The sequence below is a fragment of the Dermacentor albipictus genome, chromosome 3 (assembly GCF_038994185.2).
Source record: "Dermacentor albipictus isolate Rhodes 1998 colony chromosome 3, USDA_Dalb.pri_finalv2, whole genome shotgun sequence".
NCBI classification, from domain to species: Eukaryota; Metazoa; Arthropoda; class Arachnida; order Ixodida; family Ixodidae; genus Dermacentor; species Dermacentor albipictus.
In genome coordinates, this window is record NC_091823.1 from 74,440,859 (window position 1) to 74,463,538 (window position 22,680).

Here is a 22,680-nt window from a genome sequence, read left to right on the forward strand (position 1 = left end):
TGGTGCCAGCGCCTGCGTCAGTTCTTATCACTCTTCCTGCTTCGGATGTGTCGCGAGCTTGTCCTCTATTCGCCCTTGGCGTGGCTTATATAGAAGTGCCTCCTCAACACATACATTTTACTGCTGAGTGAAGGGAAAAATACTTCAGGCCAAAGTAGCTTATCGGCGTGATGCTGCTACAGAAGAACTTCAGTTTGGGCTAGTTGGTGTTTACTGCATATCACACTGACCGCAAATAAAGACAGGGACAGCGGAAGAGGACACAAAAACGACCGCCCGTGTCGTTTTTGTGTTCTCTTCCGCTGTCCCCGTCTTTATTTGCGGTCAATATGATATGTAGTGATGCTGCTAAGAAGGCTGAAGCTAAGAAGCGTAAGGGAGGCGGAACCTGACGGCAAACGTGCAGGGCTCACGAGTGAAGAAAAGCAACACGCTCTGCGCCGTAGATGTGAACGTTATCGCGATCGTTGAGCAGCGACAAGAGAAGAACAGTCTGCTATAAATTCTTGCCGATGACAATTGAAGTAATCGATAGCTTGCTGCAATTCTGCTCCATTAATTACAGCCGCATTATACAGTTCAAAAGGAAGTGCCGCGGCAACGCAGCGAAGTTCCAGAAAGCTGTCGCTGACTTTGATTACCATCGGCAATCATATACACCGGAGTATTTTTCTTAAATGTTCATGTGCCTAAATATTCAGTTTAATAGTTCCTTAAGCTCGTGTATATGTAAATCTGAAATTGCCATTGTAGGGTTTCGATTAATCGGGCTACACTTTATAACTGATGCCCAACATTGCGATCCGCGAAACCCCAACTAAGAGGAGCTGATGTGCTGACGAGAAATGGCGAAAGAAAACATTGAGCTCTTCCACGTATTCGTTTACTTCAAAGTCATCTTCAAAACCTTTCTTTCGCGAATATATTCCTTGAAAAGCATCGCACTCATTCCAGCGTGTTGCTGAGGTTAAAAAAAAAAAAAGGCTGGTCGAGTTCCCTTTAAATCGCATAATTCGATTCGACAAAACTTACTTTGCCTACATATGAACCTCTGCGGGTTTTCATATTCGTACCTCCGGCAACGACTCGCCGGCGAAGCTGCTAGGAAAGCACATGAAGAAGCGAACTTTGTTTTTATACCTTTATCTAGGAGTGACGCAGCCCAACACTTAAGCTAGCGCACCGGAAGGGACTGCAGAAGTGGCACACACCTGAATTCACTCACTATCGCTTGGATTCTCTCGACCCATCTAATGCAACTACGGCTGTTATCTGGTCCTCCTCGACGTGAGGCAACAGTGGTGTGTTGCTTACGCCTGGGAATCGCATTCACCAATGCATATTCATTTTTTATTGGAATGGCTGATAGCGCCGAGTGTAACGCCTGTGGTGTCGAGAATACCATATAAATCTTACTATACTACCGCACGTCTTTTAAAAATGAAATACATGGCTTCCGCACACCTCTGAATCAGCTAGATGGAAAGGCTTTCACATTGAACAAGATCTTGGGGCCATGGGCTCGCATACCGGAGCTACAAAAAAAGGCCACAAAGCCGGTGCTGCGATTTCTGAAGGCTCCAGGGCTGAGTGACCGTCCGTGATACGAAGCACAGAACTGTCACTACGTCGACGACATCAATGTTCAGTGGACTTTCTCGTTAACTTAATCTTTTCCTCCCCTTTCCCCCTTCCTTTAGTGTAGGGTAACCAGCCGGGCTCAGTGCTAGTTAACCCCATTGAATTTCATTTATCATTTTCTCCCTACCACTATCTGCGGGTTTGGTCTGAGTCATCGTTTTCTCGCATGATGGGCAGGCAAGCTAGGCTTCACGACCGACAGTGTAGTGCCGTTGAGCGCCCCTCGGTTTTCCATAATCGATCGATAAATCACAATGTAAAACTTACATACAACTTCCCCCCCCCCCACTTTTTTTTTAAGCGAAGCTTTCTTTGCCTCTTCCATCGACTTTCCCATTGCTGCTGCTGCTGAGGGCTGCTGTCGCGCACAGCGTGTCGCGGGGAGGGGAGGGGGGGGAGGTTCAGAGCGTGTATATAGATGACAGCGCGAGTAAGAGAGAAAAGGCGACGGGAGAAACTCGTTGTAACCCCACCACGTCGAATGTGCACAATGCCCTTTGGAGCTCCGTGGCCGTCGCTGGCAGCTGCAATTATCCATGGCTTTCCTCAGAAGCATTGCAGAAACTGCAGCGCTTCCCTTTCTACTAACGTGCGAGGCCAAAGGGTACGCAGATAGAACTGTAGAGAGGAGAAGAAGGAAAGGGAGAAGAGGCAGTTCCAATATAAGAGAGAGGGAAGGTGACGTGAGGAGGCAAGGAAACCCCACTACTATACGACAGCGGTTGCCGGGAAACAGGATAACCTTAAGTTCAAGATACGGTACAGTACGTTGCTGCTATTTCTGAAAAATAAACGCCATGTAAATATGTCAAGCGAGCAACTTATGCAGGGAGCGCAGAAGCAGAGCAGCATTAATTAAAGCGCACCACACAGTCCAGAATGCACTACGGAAGCGGTCTACTATCAAATCAACACTTCTGTGGCCGCCGCGTTAGCTTTGCGGCTATGGTATTGCTAGATGTCGTGGATTTGATCCCAATCGCGGCAGCCGCATTTCGACAGGGGCGAAATAGAAAACGCACGTGCACATAGATTTTGGGACATGTTAAAGAACATCACGGTGTCAAAATTAATCCGGAGTCCGCTACTACGGTTTGCCTCATAATCCGAGTGTGGTTTTGGAACGTACAGCCCCATAATCTAAGTTCAATACTTCTGCCACAACGCGATGTGCCATGTGAGAAACTGACAACGCTCAACCCTCTGAGAGGTTATAAAATATGGCGCACAACAATGGGCCTCAAGCAAACACCTCTCCCTGTGGGCTCTGTGTGCTACGCAGACAAACAGCAGTGGTGCACGCAAGGTAACGTTTAAGATCAACTCACCACTCTCGTGTTAGCCCACACGTTGAAGAAATTAAGCTTTAGCCGTCAACCTCACCGCTAATTATCGTCAATCAAAGCATCCAGCACGGAAAGCTTCGCTTTCATCGATTCCCACAGTGCGTGGGATCTGCATATTATTGTAATGCGATATCAATTATACGGATGCTCCAGGCGCATTCCAGCCGTTGGCGTCGCCGTGAGGTTCCGTATAAAGTCAAAGTGCGATAAAATTGTCGCCGCGCGCCCGTATGCTTCATGCGCGAATGAACGCGTGCGAAGGTGGGCCGGCAATCGCGGCTCAATCTCGTGCACGCAACGGCAGAAAGCGGGGAGGAAGCGCGCCGCCTTCCGTCGCGCGCAAGGCTTCGGGAGGAGTGTAGGGAGGGGCTGCGCGTTCAACTTCGGGTGGCCCGGGCGGCCGCGCGCGCTCGGCCGGGCCGCTGCCTCTTGAACGCCATCTGCAACCGGCAGAGAGTCCGCGTTGATGCGAGCGGCAGCCCGAAAGTCAATTCGCTCGCTGCTGCTGCCGCGTTTCCTCACTGCAGCGTTTTGATAGCGAGTTTCCGCGGTCATCCAGTGAGTCGTTCATGTTGGCTTGTGCCCGCGCGAGACCATGCTCGTTAATTTAGTTAGTATTCCTTTGTTTACAAGTTCATACGGCCGATAAAACTAATTTTCTTACTTCGTAAAGATGCCCACAAATTTGCTATTGCCATCGATGCTTCGCCTTTCGGGCAAAACTGCGACTTCTTTTAAATCGCCCGTGAAAAATCATCGCGCCGTTCTGCTTTTTCACGTGTACTTATGGAAGAGGCGGATATTACTTGTGCGACAAAAATGTCCAGGGAGGAAAATAAAGATACACTAATAATTTTTTAGTTACTGAAGTTGAGCAGTATAGTGAAGCCAAATTGGCAAATATACTAAAGTTTGCACCGCTCTCGAGAAATGGATGCAGTGGTTGGTCGATGCTGTCAAAACTGTCACACATTTCCATGCGAATACGTCAGATAGTTGAGTGCAGCTCTGGCAGAGCACCATACAGGTGAAGTTTGAGGACTTGAGTTCTATGGTAGCGCTTGCATTCATTGCACCTTTACTCACCTCATCAAGAATTTGAAGACAAGAAATAGTGCCCTTCAAATAACACGGATGTTCCATTGGAGTGCGACAATAGTAGGAACAAATTATGCAGCTTGATGCATGCACAGCAAGGCAATCAGATGTGCAACTTTGCATGTGTTTCAGAGAGAACTAAAGGCAGTAATTGAGAGCATTGGAATGCCAAGCACTACAATGAAGAGATGTGATAGAGACAACAACCACTTTGCACATTAAAATTAAATTATGGGGTTTTACGAGCCAAAACCACTTTCTGATTATGAGGCACGCCGTAGTGGAGGACTCCGGAAATTTCGACCACCTGGGGTTCCTTGACGTGCACCTAAATCTAAGCACACGGGTGTTTTCGCATTTCGCCCCCATCGAAATGCGGCCGCCGCGGCCGGGATTCGACCCCGCGACCTCATGCTCGGCAGCCCAACACCATAGCCACTGAGCAACCGCGGCGGGTGACTTTGCACATGCTATGCGGAGGATGGTAGTCTGGCACTGCAAGCGCTGTAGCACTTTGCAGAAGTGGAAGGGTTCGTTTCTTTGTGTGCGCTGCCACATTTCTCACACGATGATTAATAAACCTGAATGTCAGTAAATGATAAGCGTCTGCACACTGTAATAATGATGTAAACAGATTGTAGATTACATAAGTTTGTAGTAGGGGTGTGCGAATATTGAAATTTTCGAATACGAATCGAATACGAATAAGGCGAAAAACTGTCTTCGAATATCGAATCGAATATCGAATATATGTGTACTATTAAAAAATTGCGAAACGAGGTAACAATAGCTTTATTACCCTTTTAAAAATAATATTGCATTTTTACGAGGCTGCTTCAGGTTAAAGAGGCCCTCATTCTAGGTAATGCACTCAGGTAATGTAAGGTAATGCTCTGTCAGGTAAGCGCTTGTTGCAGGTTATCGCGAAGGAAAATTGACTGCTCAACATGTTCAGAAAGTAAAGGCTCTCTATGCACTGTGACAACATTGGTCCAGGTAACATTTTCTAGGTGCATATTTTATTGCGCATACTTACAAAGCCCGAAAGTACATCATATATTCTTATGAAAGAGCCCTGGAATAAAGCTTGGTAAAAAAAAGTCGAAACTGATCATGTCTCACGGGCCTGATGCAGATAGACTGGAACAGAGCGTACACATTCATAGTAAGGTTCGTTACAGCACTTAAGATCACAGTGCTGTAACGCTGTGTCGTCTTTTTGTACTTTCTTTTGTCCTTGTTTTGTGTTGCGCTGTAACGAACCTTACTATGAATCCCAACCAACTGGCCCAACTTGCCATCTTGATGCAGAGCATACAGATAATGAGCGGATCATGTGAAGCTCTCAGTGAATAAACATGTTCTTAGGAGAATGTGGAGCAAGCGTATAATTCGTTAATGGCTAAATTATTCACAGTCTGTCCGAATATATTCGCCATTTCGACCATTATTCGGCCATCCTCGAATATTCGGGAATTTACGAATATGCATTTCTCGAATCGAATACGCTTCGAATAAGGAAAATATTCGATTCGTATTCGAAATTTCGAATATTCGCACACCCCTAGTTTGTAGTGAAGTTCTTGTGATCGCACACTTATTGGAGGAAATTCAGGTTCTCATCTGTCGCCATAACATCTTATTCCCTCCCAAAAGCATGCACTCTTGCAGTTTCTTCCACATGCAAAGTTCTAGCTTTCAACTCAATATGAACTTGAATGGTTTCAATTCCAGGACTGCCTTCAAAAGAGCAATTTTCAATGACCGTTTCAAGCATATAGGTTTGCTGGTGGCTAGTTTTACGTTTTTATTTTCAACTTGTTTCCTGCTCAAATGAGTCCGCGCACCATCTGAAGTCCAATTTTAAGAATGTGTACCGACAGAAACTAACCGACAAGAGCTCCAAAATTGTTGGTGAACAGTTAAACTGAAAACCTCAAACTTCAACACACCAAGTGTAGTAAACTTGGACTGATGAATTATGGTATGGATCAGGAAGCTGCACTTACGTGCCCGACATCAGCAACACAGACATGCTTATTTTGATGACAGTTTAATGTCAGTTAACTAGTAGTAGCAATTAATAGTCGTATGGTATAGCAGTAATTAGATAACAGTAATTTCAAGTTGGGTAATATTGCTCAATTGCACACGAAGGTTACAATGGTCAGTTGTTGCCAACTTCCTTTATTTAACAACAAAAATAAAGCTGGGAAAAATGCAGGGAATATCTTCACTCTGTCCAGAAAATTGGAAATTCCAGATCTGAAACTGACAATAGAAACGCATACAATTTAAAAAAAAAGCCTTGCTTTAAGTGAAGTATAGCTACATTTACTTAAAGAGTTGACAGCCGAGATCATTTTTCACTGTGTCAAAGTTACCGTCTTCAGCACACACAAACACAGCAAGCCTGGCACAACAAACATTTATTTAAGCCAACGAGTACAACAGGTTCATAAAACAAAACAAAATACTTTGAAAAAGAGAGAGAAACAAGCTTTACACCAGGCACTTGATCCACAGAGAGTAACATGACAACGACAGCATGGCACAAATGTTTTATAGTTGCCACTGTAAAACCCTTCGAAAAAATAGTTACTACTCTACAGTAAATGCACCATTTGGTCATTTGTAAAATATGCACATGCATGTTGGCAGCCATGTGCATATACCAAAGTGGAAAACCACTGCGTATAAAAAGAGAGAAGTTTTCACAATTTAAAGGAAAAAATAACATAGCTGTAGATATATACATATATTTGTTCGTATAATATCACTTTAACTTCAGTCCATTGGTACTGCTCTGATTACATTTATGTAATCAGAGCAGTACCAATGAATGTAATGAATTGAAAATTTAACGTGTGTGCAATGTAAAAATCATCTTAATAATTTGTCATTTGCAGACTGGCTGCAGCCACATAACAGTTATACAGAGCTGCTCTTTAAAAAATGAATTTGCTTTCAAAACCCGATTTCTTTAAAAAAAAAAAAAAGAAGCACAGTTAATTAGGTGTTGCAAAACAGATACTTGTGATGGCTTCATACAGCAGCATTCTTATTTGCAGCTTAAGGAAGAAAAATGCGATACTTGTTTCCGTAATATGTTTCATGCAGATGGACAAATTAAATTTATCATATGTTGAAAGTTGATATTTGGTTGTTATTCTGCTACATTGCATCACAAACTAAAATGGCCATGTACACAGTGTTGCTGTAATTGCGCAAATATAATGGAAGCCCGGATACAATTAGAGGAGAAGCTTCCGACAGCTGGGACAAAAAAAAAAAAAAAATAACCTCTGGCTTGCCCCAGAGTGCCCATACTACATGCTTTGTATGACAGCACTGAAGACTGCTAAAACTGAAATTGTCTCACCAATAAAAACCGCACACTGCAAAAGATTGAGACAGCTGAGTAGGCCACACTAAACACTGCATAAATATCTCACATTCACAACACGTGTACTTGTGCACCACAAAGCACATTGTCTATTGTGCAACAGAGTGAGCAACACAAGCACCAATGCACTGGAGGCAAACGGAGTGAAGCGCACCGAAGACTGACACTACAGAATTCAAGATGCAGGGGGTGTTCACAGTTGGCGTGGGTAAAACAATATTGCAACAATGCGCGAGCACGGTAGGCTACCCGACTTCAACCGCATCCCACATCAATGCAATTAGGTTACCGAAATATGTACATTTTGCTTTTTGGTTCCACACAGAACACACCCTAGCATACTGTTCAAAACATGAAACAAGAAACATTCATCATTTCAGGAAGTCAGATAGAGTGGGAAAAGACGTATTTGGCAGGCTTAGGCTCAAGATTGATTCAATTCCAGAATGCACACATCATTTACCATGAATGGCTTTTTTCAAAGTGGTACAGCGGTGACTAACCCTCCCCCCTTCCCCCCTCCCTTTGATCAAAGCAGTACCCTGTAAAACACTTAGCATCAAGCTGGCTTAAGCCTTGAGTCCCACTAGAATAAAAATGCAAAAAAAGGAGTAAGACACGTTCGTTGTATAACACATAACTATAATAAAATGGGTTTCCCGAGTACAGCTCCACACAGCAAACAAAGCTACACGAAACTGCAGACGAGACTCAAGTGAAAACAGTCACACTTATACAGGGTGTTTCAGCTAACTTTAACCAGAGTTTAAAAACATGCCGATGCACTCTACAACGACGTGACCAAATGCATGTTGCTCACTTTTGTATGTAGTGTGTCACACTATTTTGTGTTTTGCTTAATTAGATGATTAGTCAAGATTAATTAACCAACTTCTGAAGCAAAGAAGTTGGGCAAAAAATTCCAGTTAGAAAGTTGTTGAGCGCATTGCAAAACGTCCAATTAGGCAGTTTATCTCTATCTATTAAGTACTGGTGCTTTTCAGCTTATTGTGAATGCCCGCTAAATAAAAAAATAAAAAAAATAAAATACCACGTGAGATACCCGCTTGCAGGCTGTGATTGCAGCGCTCCCAAACTGTCTGCATACAAACAAACAGAATCAAGCAGGGCATGCTGCTGCTTAAAAGGTGACAGGGCAGTGATGAAGGCATTGGCTGTGCAATTTACGCCAGCGATGTGCTTCCCTCGTGGCGGTTCATGATAGCGATATGCAGAAGCAGCGGCAGCATACCTGGCTAAATGCTATGCTTGTTTGTGTGTGGAATGTTTGGGAGCAGTGCAATCAGGACGTGCAAGCGGGCGTGTCACGTGGTGTTTCTTATTGTATTTTGTGGCAGTAAGCTGAAAAACACTACTACTTAATAGATAGAAAGACAGAAACTGTTTATTTGGAAGTTTTGCAAAGCGCTCTGCAATTATTTAATTGGAATGTTTTTCCAAGCTTTGTTGCCTCAGAAGTTGGTTAATCTTGACTAATTATCTAATTAAACAAAATACAAAATATAGCGTGACACACTACGTACAAAAGTGAGCAACACGCATTTGGTTGCGTCGTCTTAGAGTGCATCGGCATATCTTTAAACTTTGGCTAAAGTTAGCTGAAACATGCTGCATACGGACACTGCAAGTGTGCGCATATATTTCGTTTCAGCAGCAGAAGATAAAACAGACCGTAAACAACTAGCAACCACAACAGCAACAGTGGCAGCTGGAAATAAAGTCTACAGTGCTCTGCAACAGTTTACAGATTGTGCAACTTGTCAGCCAAACCATATTGCCTGCACAATCTGACACGGTAAATCTTACCAGCCGTTAGACATGCACAACATCTCTTTCTCGCAGCCATGTTTGCTCACATGCTTCAACCAGACAGACTCCCTCTACTATCACAACCAGACACAAGCTATGCAAGAGACCAAGGTGGCCGTATGAGTCAAAGAGCCAGGGTGCATGCTAATGTGTGTTCAGCTTTCAGTGGCAGGTCGGTTATCACATAAGGCCCATGTTTAAGCAGGACCTTCATCTCAACATGTGGCTCTGTGGTATATGCAAAGCCTAAGTGGTGCACCTCTGAAAGAAGCGAACGAGCAAACACGACAGCAAAAAAGAAGATGGTTGCACACACATAAAGCAGAGTCTGACTATAGATGTGTGACAATGTAGTTCGGACAGTGCTCGCATGTCTGATAGGCTTCTGCTGCCAGCAGCACTAGAACTAGTACAATACAAAATGAAAGCAAAGAGATTCAACAAACTCGCACAAGTGACAACTAAAAAAAAGCTGGATGCCACTAAAGGGAAAAGGAACTCTCATATCCGTCAGGCCCGATCAGGACAGCAGGTCTGGAATTGGCTCAGGAGGAGGGGGGAAAATACCTTTGGGGAACTCGGCATTCAGCATTGCCGCCAGCCACTTCTCGAATTCCTCCTGGGTGGCCAGGCTCACACAGTTGCCAAAAAATGGACGGTCCCTCGTCCTACAAACAAAATTTAAGAGGGAACCACAACAGTTTAAAAAATGCTGTTAGTCTTTGCACACCGACAGCCAGCAACACACCTTAAATTCATACACCTTGCAGTTCACCTTAATGGATGAAAGTGCTGCTCTTTTGACAAAACTAAATTACTGCATTCAATAATGCTCCTTCACAAGTTGTGCTATAAGGAGTTGCTTCAGCGGTTAAGAAAAAAACACAGCAAGTGATCGATTAGAAAATCCCTGAAGCTTATGGAAGTGCATTGACTGCTTCAGCCTTGTGGCAGCGCTGCTCACCCATTCTACGGAGCTGAGAATCTGTAGGTCTGGCCGAAATTTTAGAGCATTATTTGGCAAACCAAAGCTTTTCTGACAGTTTTTCATATTCCATGAGTACCAAAGTTGCTACGTGTATTTCCAGCCCTTTCATCTGCGCCTTCATTTTTACAGCTCTACTACATTCACTTGCCATAACTTCGTTTTCACAAAATGTGCTATTCTGCTTTTTTTCCCTGGATAATAAGCTTTACTACGCTTAGGAAGGGCTATGCTGTGTACAGTTGCCGACCGTTTATTCGGACTTCACGGGGACTGCGGAAATGTCCGAATAAACAGGTGTCCGAAAAAGAAGATTAAGAAAAAAAAAAACTAAATCCCTTATTTCCACACACTTATTTGGGCTCGGCAGTAGGCTTGAAGAAATCGTAAATGCGCTGTTGCACGCTCTTTCGTTTACATGCAATCAGATAAGCCTGAATCTTGGAAAGGGTCATAGTCACTATAGGCGGCTGAAAGCAGTCACTGCTTGTACATGCTCCGCATGTGATGGCAGCGTAGCACATGGTGTGTCATCTTTCGACACGGAGTCATCGTCCGGTGGTGCAGCAGAAACCTGACAAATGATCTTGCTGTCATTGAGTTCTGCACATATCAGTACAGCAGTGTCATCACCTGTGAAACTGTCAAATGAGACGGTGTCCGGAATCGCAATGCTCGGCAGAACATTTTTGGCATCAGTAGAGAGCACATCGGAAGGCGACAAATCCTAGGCCTCCCGGCACCCGCTTGATGGCATTCCCCAGCGCAGTCTGCGCGGGCACTGTCGCCGCAATTAGACACTTGACGCAATGTTCCCGTATGCCGCGTTGGACCACCGCAACCTCGACATAGCACACAAAGCAAGCATTACCGCGCCGTCACACTGACACCAGTGGCACAAACGAAAAATGTCGCCTACTCGAAGCATCGTGCATGAAGAAACAAACAAATCAGCTGCTGGATTGTGTTGACATGGCTTACTAAGCTGAGACCGGAACTGCTGTAGCAATGGCTGTAGCCATGAACCAGGCAGAAACGATGATCATGAGCGGGGATTTGCAGTAGTGCCACTTTGTGGGGCAGCAAGGAGGCTCCGTTCAAAACAAAAATGGCATTCAGCAAGTCGAACCATGCACCGGTCAGAGTCGGTGCATGGTGCTCTCGATCAAGTTGGCTCAAGGAGTGTCCGAAAAACCCAACGAGAGGTTGCAAGGTGTCCGAACTTTTGGCAGTTGTTATACATTATGGTCTATGGCGAGAATGGCGGTGCCGTGAAGCAGACCGAATAATCGAGCCTGTCCGAATTTTTGGAGTCCGAAAAATCAGACGGCGACTGTACCTGTACTCCTGTACCTGCACTCCTGTACCTGTACCTGTACCTGTACTCCTGTACTTACTTTGTGAATATTTGGGCTATGTGAACAAGGGAGCACGTTGGAAGTATCAAAAGCTGGAACTGTTCCACAAGGATGGGCAGTCTGGGAAATTCTAGTCTAATTACACTACCTTGCTTAAGTGTTGCATACATTCTGAAAACATTACTGCAACATGCACGCTCACTAATTACATACAGGACCTTTAGCATTCAACAAAAAGAACACTATTTAAAAATGAATGTAACACTGTTCTTGCAGGGCTGCGTTTGAGCACTGTGCAAAGCAAGATATAGTGGCAGGAATGGTGACAAAGTATAAAGTAAGATTAGATAAAATTGCTGCTTGCCTCTTTATGTCTCCTTGACGCATAACAAATGTAAAATTCCACCTGCAAAATTCAGATTATGTCAGTGAGATACTGCACAGCCAATCACACTTCAGTACGATACGCTGGATGCCAGAACATACTGAAATAGGTCAATTTAAACTTAAATTCATAGGTGCAGAAGGAAATTCGCCTCATTGTGAAATGTCCAATCGGTATACTTTTATGTAATTTTACACAAGGAAAGTAAACACTCAAAGATTCTTTGTGCAGAGCATCTCGTTAATTACATATCATTACTGTACATTGAAGCACATCAGTCACTCCTATCAAAGTCAACTGCTGAATGGGCAACACGAGTGTTTTGTTGTAGTGGCCAATTGTGATAGTGCTAGCTATAGCTCAATGGTAAAGAGATGATGATGACACCTGACACAACAATGAGCAATGCTCATATTTTCGAAGTAACTTTATTCACAGGTAAATTTTATAAACAGGATAAATTTATAAATTAGAAGCAATTGAAGCAAAATAAGTGCCAAATTTATTAAATAGGGTGTTTGTGACAGGGCCACAAAACTTGGTGGGTATGACAACATGGCAAAAAGGGTATGAGAAATCACTAAATGGAGTTTGAGTTTGAAAAAGAAAACCAACTTGGAAGGCGGGCTCCGCCGTGATTCGCACCCCATGAACCAGAGGACGTCCTCAATGTTCCATTGGTTCACAAGCTGACTAGCCTGCAAGAAGATGCAGTGTTAACTAGAAACATAGTGCGAATTCCCCGAGCAGTGACTAACTTTTTTCCTGCACAAAGTGACAATTTGCATTAACTAGCAATTTGTTTACTAGTTATATCACTAACGCTATTGCATCTGCAAAAACTTCAGCACACACCCACTGATTTTTTCTTAAGCACGAAAGCTTGCTTATTGAGAAACAGGGTTTATTTTTTTGTAGTAGACTGCTGTAACAGACATTTAAACCAAAGGCTAATTTTCCTGTTACGAAGCTCACCCCTTTGATGATCTCCACAAAATTCATGCAATATGTATGTCGTGGTTTATGCATAAACTGCCAAAAGATTCGTAACAATGGCACAGTAGAGAAACAGAACCTATTTCAATGAAAACAAGTTACTCAGGCCAGTATAGTAAATGAAAAATTTTGTGTTAACAAGTGATAAATCTATGAATCATATCATGTTAAGTAATTAAATTTAAAGGACACACTGTAATTATGAAAATGAAGGCAGTCACTGCTCAAAGTATGTCCACTAGTTAGAAACCTGTCAATAGAGCTTTTGCATAATGCCGACAACCCTGTGCATTGGTTACCACCTCCACCGTGAAGGACAGACATGCAGGCAAGTGGATGATGTGCATACTACGTTTGTGGGCCACACACACACTCTGCTAGAGGTCTCACTGAGTTTAATGTGGTGCACATAGCGTGTTTGCTGCATAACATGGCCCTGCATATGCCGGTTTGGTTTCCTGAAATGGGACAGGCAGAATATTCTGGCATGCTTCTGTGTTACTGTACACTGTTCAAAATATTTTTTTCAGCAGTTCAAGTGAAAGCACCCAATAAGTGAAATGAATTTAACCTATAGGATAACAACAATAAAGAACAAAAAAAGAAAAAAAATCTCTGGGACCTCTCTTTGTAATTGCATTTTGTGCATGCAACAGCTGTACCTGAAAGTTCATATTAATAAACCTGACTACTACTATTAAATAATAAAGTGATTGTAGTTATATCTCCCAAAGCTGCACAGCAGGCTGCAAGGGACTGTAAAGGGCTTTAGATTAATTTCAACCGCCTGGTTACACTACCTCCATCAGAGTAAGACCACAATGTTTGGGTATCGAACCTAGTGATCAATTGGCATTTATGAGAAAAACAAGTAGCACTAAGGGGCACCTCCTCGCTTTGGGACAATACGATTGAGCATACCTGCCATCTGGAAAACAAGAGAATTAGGTGCAAAGCATCTCAAGGTCCACCATACATTGCACTTTTATCGTTCTTGTGCAAACCACACTAATGTGTACAGATCACTATTGTGAGGCGGTTCAGTCAGAGAGAGAAACTAGAAAACAGCTTATCAGAGGGGACCAACGCAAACGAGCAATAGGTGCTACAAGATGAAGCGAGTGTACACGAAAGAGCCATAAAGATAAAGGAGCTCCAACCTTTGAATCTTTGTACTGCGTTATCTTGCCACCCGTAAACTCAAGGACAGATTTCTTGAAGCTCTTCTGACGAGCCTCGGCATAGCGAAGCTCACTGAACACAGACAGTGGCTGACGATTCTGAAACACGACAAAGCCAGCGGTGCCATTAAGAATGAGAACACTTTATTAAACGAAACCACACACTGCGGATAGTATAAGGTACTTACTGATACGAGAGGTGCTATTTCATCATAGACATAGTTGTTTTTGATACAAAGGTAATTGGACTTGGCAAACGATGCATCCCAGTTGGCCCAGCGAACGACGACAGAGAGGACAGGCTCACTGTGATGTAAAGGTCGTTCTGAAAGAATACAGCAGTGAGAGCAATGTTCACTAACTCGGAAAGGTGAGGCGAAGCCAACATACTTTATTGTGCGCATTTTAATCTTTGCATTATCTGGCAAACATTGCAATTTGGCAAACTAGGTGACTTGGCATTACGACACACATACAGTTAGTGCTTCTTCATCCAGAGCTGGAGCGTTGATTGGCTGATGTGGTTTAATGCCCCAAAGTAACATAGGGACTCTATGAGTCAGCGCAGTGGAAGGCACCCTATTAATTTTGATCCCCTGTGGTCTAACGTGCAACCAGAGGCTGAGTATCACTACTTGCTTTTGGGTTAGTTGGTTCATACTTCTTGCGTTGGAAAAGACGTGAAAACATGTAAAGAAATTACCAGACATGAAAACGTCTATGTATCAATGCTTCATACACAAGCATTTTCATGTTCAAGCACATGAGAGTGAAGCCATCGCTGCTGGTAATGGAACCTGTGATGTCATGCAGCAGAAAGCCACCGAGTCAGGTGAGTAACTGAGCAAAGAGAACAGCAGCCATACTGACAGCCACATTATGAAAACAATGCCTCAGCTCGACTAAGACCAACAGAACAAAACTAAAAATTCAATATAACTAATGTCAAAGTGCTCCCCAAATTGATATTAAAGTTCACAAGCAACCTTAAGAGGTTTATGTGTCGTGCTCCTGTTCCAGAATGGTTTAAGCTTGGCTACTAACCCAGGTCTTGATCACAGACAACTTCGAAGACAGCCATTTTGTTGACGGGCTCCTTGATATTCAGCTGCTGCATGGTGTGCTTGCATAAAGCACCTGCCGTCATGGCAGGAGAGAGCTGTGGAAATAAGGATGGAATATTCTTATCGTAACATATTGGCACAGGCATCTCCGCTGGGTGCTAAATAGAAGGCAAGACAAAATGATTTCTGGTTTAATACTTCATTCTTAAGGAATGCATAGAAAACTGCACATACTAGTTACATTGTGAGAAAGAAATTTCTGGAAGTTCACACCTGTTTAGTCGTGAGCGATATGAGAAAAACAGTTTATTTCGTTTTCAAGGAACAATTACTTGTGATCTGTGGGTTTGAATCAAGTCTATGCAACAGGAAGCTTTCTCATTAAACATTTAGTCCAACTGAACACTTTCATGTGGGAAATGTACACCTAGATACTAGGACCCTTAGAAAGGAACTGAGCTGTTTCCTTTCATACTGCTTGAAGGGGTATTTGCTACAGGGTCAAATGATATGGACACAAAATATAAATTTTACGTTAGGCTAGATTAGACTACCCTTCTGTAACTGTGGACAGTACAAGTCTTACTATCAGCATAGGCTAAACATGCCAGAAAGGATGCAAAAAATAGAAGGCAGGTGGTGATGCCACTAGAAACGTGCGCACCAGTTCTTCATGATGTCATGAAGATGTCAGGTCATAATGTCATGATTTAGCAGCTTTCAATTAGCATTGGTTAATGTTTATCAACAATAAAAAAAGAAGGACAGCATCACATTTAGTGTTAAATGACGACACAACCTGCCAACTTTTATCCACTTTCCGCTACAGAAAGGGTATGGACAGGCAAAAATATAAAAAAATCTAAGCCCTCAGACTGTCAATACTGCCCATATTCTGATGTGCAAGTTCTAAATGAGGCGCAAATTTTAGCCCTTCAATTTCTTCATTTAATGTTGACCCGCTTGAGCCAAAAAGAAAGCATAAATAAAAAACTGTAGACAAAGTCTTTTTGTTTAAACTGATTCATACTTTTCTTGGAGTAAGAACATGTTGCCTCACTTTTAAAATATATGTGCAACCGAGCCCATTCTTTAGTTGCCCTAAGGATAACAGCTACCCCTACGCACCCAAGCAATTAAAAAAAATTCAGCAGAAACCATTGGAGGACAAGTTTTAAAGTCATGATAGCTTCCCGACAGACCTGCTGAGATACGGTGCTGGGGACACCGAGTGGTAAGCTCTATTGCTTAATTCTATGAGATGTGCGGTTGTTACGTCGCACTGCCTCCAGAATGCGGCGGCAGTTCAAACCACGTTAAAACCTTTGCAAGAGCACTCACTGTGCACTGGTGTCACCACGGCTAACCAAATCACTACCTTGGATTACACTATCTCCAAAAGTGGCCCAGCTTCATTACACTGTCCCTGAGACTGGCCCAGATTACTTGGCCAGACGGCTGTTCGAGTACAGCGGGGCTTTAAACCAGCACCCAGCAGCAAGGAAATGCAAATCGTAACCTCCTGTCTGATAAGCAAAGTGCTAATGCAATGCTCCACATGTAATAGCTGTTCGATAATGCAGCTAGTTAAACCTGCACATTTAGCATTTGTATGATACAAACCCGCCTGGTGCATCTTAGTCATTCACAACCTATAAGTTGATTCTACATGTCTATAGATGCCAGCACAGTGGCTGATGCATGTACGCCAGCATCAATACATACTGTCTTATAACTGAAATTCCCCTTACTGTTTGAAACTGTGAGAGTATCAACCAAAGTTTTGTGTGTGCGATAGCCCAGTTTCTAGTGAAAATGGCAGGCCCATCTTAGTCTGCTTGTGCATCACAATGAACAAGTTAACGACATTATTTATGCAAGCATTCTTTTGTTTTACTGTTGGGAATACAGTCGAACCACTTATAACAATATTCAAGTGCCATGGAAATTCCATTGTTATAACCAATAATTGTTATAAATGGGTTGCATGAAAAAATCTAAATAGGATGATGGAAGAGCTGATGTGAGAAAACTATAATGGTGAGGAGGACAGTGCTCCTTCTCACCACCTTCCTCCATCCAGTTGCTAATTGTGTTCACTCATTTAACTGCTTCCTGGGCGCTCCGATCGTGTGTAACAAGCCACGGCTGTCGCCATTAAAGCATTAAAGGATGGCGCTGCTATGACGACTGCAAAGAGGGGTCACGGGTGGTAAGCGATATGTGGGCTGCTTCGAGGCATCACTTTGGTGGCCCCAGAAGGGGCCTTTTAAAAAATGCGAGAAGGCTGCCATGGCAGCCTGTTAGCTTGAGAAATCAAGAAGAAACACTGAGGTGAGATCGCCACAAGTATCTTGCCGGGTACTTCTCACTGGCTTGCATGAGAAAACCCTATATCCGTCAGCCTTGCATGCTTTACACGAAGTTTGTTGACATTCTTCTACAAGGCATCCAGGTGCTCCACGAAAAGTTCCTCGCGAAAACTATGCCCCTCTGGGGCATAGTTTTCGCGAGGAACTTTCGCGAGGAACTTTTCGCGAAAACTATGCCCCAGAGGGAGGCACTTAATCATCTGTGGGACCTCCTGTGAGGACAACGTTGAGGCTGCCTGCCTTACCGCGTCATCGCTGCTGTTGTCGCCATCGCTATCTGATGCAAGCACGTTCACGACGATCGCCTCATTGGTTAGAAGGACTTACTGTATTTACTCGGTTCTAACGCGCCCTTGATTGTATCGCGCACCCGTTTGAACGTGACCTAATGAAAGAAAAGTCCTTTACAGTACCGCGCACCTCACTCTTTCATACACAAATACAACTTCCTCTCATTTGGAAAAAACAAAGATTTACTCCCAATGCACTAAAGTTGCGATAAATAAAAAAAGTCGCAGTTTCGTGCAAAACGCAAAGCATCGATTACGTTAGCGAATTAGCAGACAGCCATACAAAAAGTAAGGACAGTAGTTTTATCGGCTGTATAAACTTTTAAACATTTACTTATTAACTAAATTAACAAGTATGGTGTCACCTGTGCACAAGCAAACATGAACACGTCTCACTCAATGATCGCGGAAATTCTTTAAATGCTGGAGTGAGGAAGTGTGGTAGCAGGAGCAAGGGAATTGACCTTTGTGTGGCCTCTCGCTTCGACGCCAACTAAGCGACGACAACACAGTGCAGTGCGCCTAGCTGCGTAGACTCTTGTCTCTGTCGCAGGTCGCTTTCAAGATGGGGGCTGCACGGCCACGTCGTACGTAGCAGCCGCCAGTGTAGAACGCCTCTCCTGTCTGCACCAGTTTCGGGAACTCTGAACGCCCGTAATGCGGCCTGATTTCCGTCCGTCTCCGCTCCGCACACATGATCGTTTTCCTTTCAACTGCGGCATCGTAATGAACTCGGCATGTCTTTGCAGTCAGCACTTCTATGTTGATAGAGCAAACGCAGAAAACGGGAAGGCGGACAATGGACTGACTAACCTAAGCACACTTACTACAGTGCACAGAGGAAGCTACGGCAGCTAGGCTCGAAGCGCATACAAGGCGGCCATATTGAAATGCCGATGGCAATATGGTTATGCAGATTTAAGTTCGTACTAGATTCTAACGCGCACGAAATTTTTCGACCCGTTTTACCTGAAAAAAAAAGTGTGCATTACATTCGGGTAAATACGGTAGTTTCCAAGTCTGTAGTAGTGCGCTTTCTTTTCACTGGTAATGTCGTGCATTGCCGATGATCAGTGGGCACATCAGCAATCTTCCGTTTTGGCGGCAAGTCAAACGAGGCTGAGAAACCACGTGGCCAGGAACGATTTCGACACAACCAACAAAGACGAATGCAAGCGATTAAAGCTGTTTACAGAACTGTGCTAAATGAGGATCCAGCGAGCTATCTGGGAGCAGTGCAGTTGGCACAGTCCATTTGTGTTTAGGAGGGTGGCGCGGTGTAGAGCTATGGGCGCAGCCCATTCGTGCTCGGAGGGGTGGAAGGGCGACAAGAGAGAGATGCGTGGAGAAGGCGGTAAAACGAGCACGCGGAGGCTGTTGGGGCAGTGGGCCATCGTGCAACAGCCCAAATTTTTCGTTATCGTTTTGCTTTTCAAGGGTTTTGCTTTTCACTACCTTTCATCATGGACACCCAGCAGCCAGACTTCATCGTTATAACTGATAATGCGGCATTGGGGAATTGTAGTAAGCAGGTTATTTCACCCTGGAAAACGTACAAAAGTTGACGGTGCAGCAGCTTATCATTGTTATAACCGATATATTGTTAAAACTGGTATTGTGATAAGGGAGTTCGACCGTACTATGTTATCATGAAGTTGTTTAACCCTTTAGAGAAATTATGCAGGGTGTTAGCAAGTTCTTCCTATAGTATTTGCATTCACAGTGCATATAAGGTTGGCATTTGCAATGCTTCTAAATAATGCATTCACAATGTTGAGAGAGAAAGTGTATAAAAAGAAAATGTATTTGAGTACAGCGGGACACTGATTGCTCAAGATTCAGTGGGCACAACAGTATCCTGCAATCTATAATCAATGTTTGTTAGGTGCACAATTTAGGGCCAGCCTATACTTTGGTGCACATTATCTCATATGCAATCTATGTGCATCCAAAGACCTATAGTTTTGATTATGATGTGCTCGTATAAGTTTTGCATGTGTCAAAGTTAAAGCACACTTATAAATAAATATGTAAATGTGTAGCCACACATACTTACCTTGACATTGATGCAGTGACCCCAATCTTTGCTGTAGACGTACACGCCGACTAGAATGTCACCAGCTGGTCTCTGAATGAATTGAAATGAAACAGAGGTGGAAATGTCCAAGATCATTTTGCAGATGTTTCTGACGCAAGTAAACCTTCATTCCTGAGTGCACTGAAGCAGACAAATTCTGATTTTGGAGCAGTCTGCAGAATGAAAATTTTAATGTATAGCATTATTATGATTAACTGCGGGCAACAGTCACAAAACCTGACATTTTTCCGCATTAAAGAAGTGTTGAAATGAGTCTTGAAGGCATTTGTTACATTTTTGTACTAAGTACTGGTGATGTAAATAGAGGTGCTCTCCAACATGTAAAGAAGCTAGGGTTAGTGATGTAACAGCAGTCCAGTAATGTAACAGTCCCAGTAATGTAACAGCACCAATTAGCCCAAACTAAGACATAGCATGTGACTGACCTTGCTTCGGCACTCACTAGGCTCACGAGAATCCTGCGACGTCTGGAATTCACATTGAGTGATTGGGTGTAAGCTGCCTGAATAAGCTAAACGCAGTGACATTCATCCTCTCCTGGCTTCTCTTTTTCCAAGTCCTCTCACCACAAGTGCCTTCCCTCACCGCTTGCACCCTCAGCTTTCCTCGTTTTGGTTGCAGTGATCGCGCTGCGCAGCACTGCGGTTGCTGTGGTATCAGGGGGGGGGTATTCTGTAAGTGTGCACCTAGTGGACATGCCCATTTCGTCTGCTGCTGAAGTTCTGATTGGCTGGGTTGGTACACGTCTGAGGAAGACAGGCGCCCCCAATCAGCACTTAGACATGTTCATTAGGTTGACACTTACAGAATACCGCAACAGGATTTGAGGTCACTGCGATTGTCACTGTTGAAGGGCTGTGCATCGTGGTCAACAGAAAACAGGAACTGTCATGGCGCGAGCGCGAGTAACATTGAGGGGGGGAAAAAAAAAGAGAAAGAAAAAGAAAAAAAGAAGTAGTAGAAGAAGATGAAAAAAAAAGCAAAAGGCAAGGTTGGCAGCGCGCAGGTACTTGCACACTTGTTTCCACGAAAACGACACCAGCATAATCACCTGACTCTGCTCCACCAACAGGGAGGTGCAGAGAAGCCCTGGACCTCTTCACCAGGCCTCTCTCGCCAACTTGGGCAACAAGCGAGGTCTCGGCAGCTTTCGACCCAAAGCTGCCAAAACTGTTCTGGCGCAGCGAGGCACAGTTTTGGTAATTTTTCTGCATTCAGCGCAATTTGGCGCAGCTATTTGAGTCAGTATCAAAACCGTGCAATTGGCGCAGGATTCCCACCCATAGTAAAATAACGAGTGCCATGTAAGTTGCAAAAGCATTATGGCCCAGAATATTGATAAAAGAAAAAGGACATGACTTCACAATTACCTGAGCAATTTTCGCTTCCCTAAGGAGATCCATGGCCGCCTGAATTCGTTTCTCCTTTTCCATCTCAGCGGCATCCACCTGGCAAGTAAAGGCAGCCTCAACATTGATGAATGTTTCATTTTGAACATACACTATGACCTACCTTCTGAATAACCCACAGGCTCACTACAGGAAAGACCTAACGACACAGTTAACTGTCACCACTTCAAACTCCTAAAAATAAGTCATTTTTTATTATTATCTGAAGTCCAGTAATTATTGTTCAACTTCAAATGCAGAGGGTAGCCAATGTACACATTTGTGATTTCATCACATTACTTCACACATTACATCAAGATATGTGCACGGATGTAGCTACAAGCATTTATTTGAGCAGAAATGCAAATACACATGTGCTTGCATGCAGATGCTGCAATGGAAGCAAAGGGCAACATGGCCAAAATTATGGGTTTGAACATCCTTAAACTGCACTGTGGGTTATGAGGGACAGCATAGTGTAAGGCTGTGGATTAGTTTAACTACCTGGTCTTATTTTACGTGCACCTAAATCTGAGTACATGGCATTGTTGCATTTCGACCCCATCAAAACATGGCCACAGAAGCCAAACATCGAACCCGCAACCAGTAGCAGGACACTAGAGCCAGTGAGTCACTGTGGCAGGTTGGCCAAAGCTTTCACTTTGCATGACATCCAGATTGATGATACAACGGTGCAATAATTCACCTGACTGGTACACAGATGCTGCTGCAGGGTATGAAAGAATCGAAGCCAGATAGGCACGAATGTGCAGTGATTAAACAAAAATTTTAACTTTGCTCGCAAGATGGGAAGCTGTCAAAGATTGCTGAAATGTAACTGTACCTCAAAGAACCAGGAATAGCCAGAAATGAGGTCAGCGACAACATCCATGGAGGCATTGTTCTCCTCAAAGCTGGAGTTGGTTGGCGACTCGTTCTCGAGGTCTCCGACCATCTTGTAAAGCACCGATGGTCCAAACACGGGTGCCAGGTTGAGCACAGGCATGAAATTCTTGTCACTGTGATCACTGATGCTGTAAACAACAAGTTCACAGAACAGCTTATAGCAAGCTAACCATGAAAGCCACTAGCGAATGGAAAGGACACACAAAGAGCCTGAGAAAGATGAGAAACACACCAAGACAGAAACCTCAGCTAGTGTTGAACGCAAATACAAAAAGGGGGCAGCAATGTATGTTCAGCATTAACTGATGCACAACCTACAATGCACAAATGAAAGAA

General features: G+C 43.7%; 1 protein-coding gene across 5 annotated transcripts in view; it reads right to left on the bottom strand.

The window, feature by feature from the left end:
• Positions 1-6,252: 6,252 nt before the first annotated feature.
• RhoGAP15B (RhoGAP_ARAP and RA_ARAPs domain-containing protein RhoGAP15B) overlaps positions 6,253-22,680 on the bottom strand; it is a 33,724-nt gene continuing 17,296 nt past the window's right edge. For 2 of the 5 annotated variants that reach the window (XM_065430087.2, XM_065430088.2), the window contains 9 exons: positions 22,283-22,472; positions 21,421-21,498; positions 20,009-20,080; positions 15,271-15,385; positions 14,415-14,551; positions 14,206-14,325; positions 12,665-12,747; positions 12,029-12,070; positions 6,498-9,989 (listed from right to left, as the gene is read on the bottom strand). In XM_065430087.2, the coding sequence (XP_065286159.1) occupies positions 9,842-9,989; positions 12,029-12,070; positions 12,665-12,747; positions 14,206-14,325; positions 14,415-14,551; positions 15,271-15,385; positions 20,009-20,080; positions 21,421-21,498; positions 22,283-22,472 (985 nt within the window). In that variant the 3' untranslated portion in view covers positions 6,498-9,841. Of the gene's footprint in view, positions 6,357-6,497; positions 9,990-12,028; positions 12,071-12,664; positions 12,748-14,205; positions 14,326-14,414; positions 14,552-15,270; positions 15,386-20,008; positions 20,081-21,420; positions 21,499-22,282; positions 22,473-22,680 lie in introns of those variants that run through there. The other 3 variants (XM_070535613.1, XM_065430089.2, XM_065430090.2) reach the window with 3 other exon arrangements.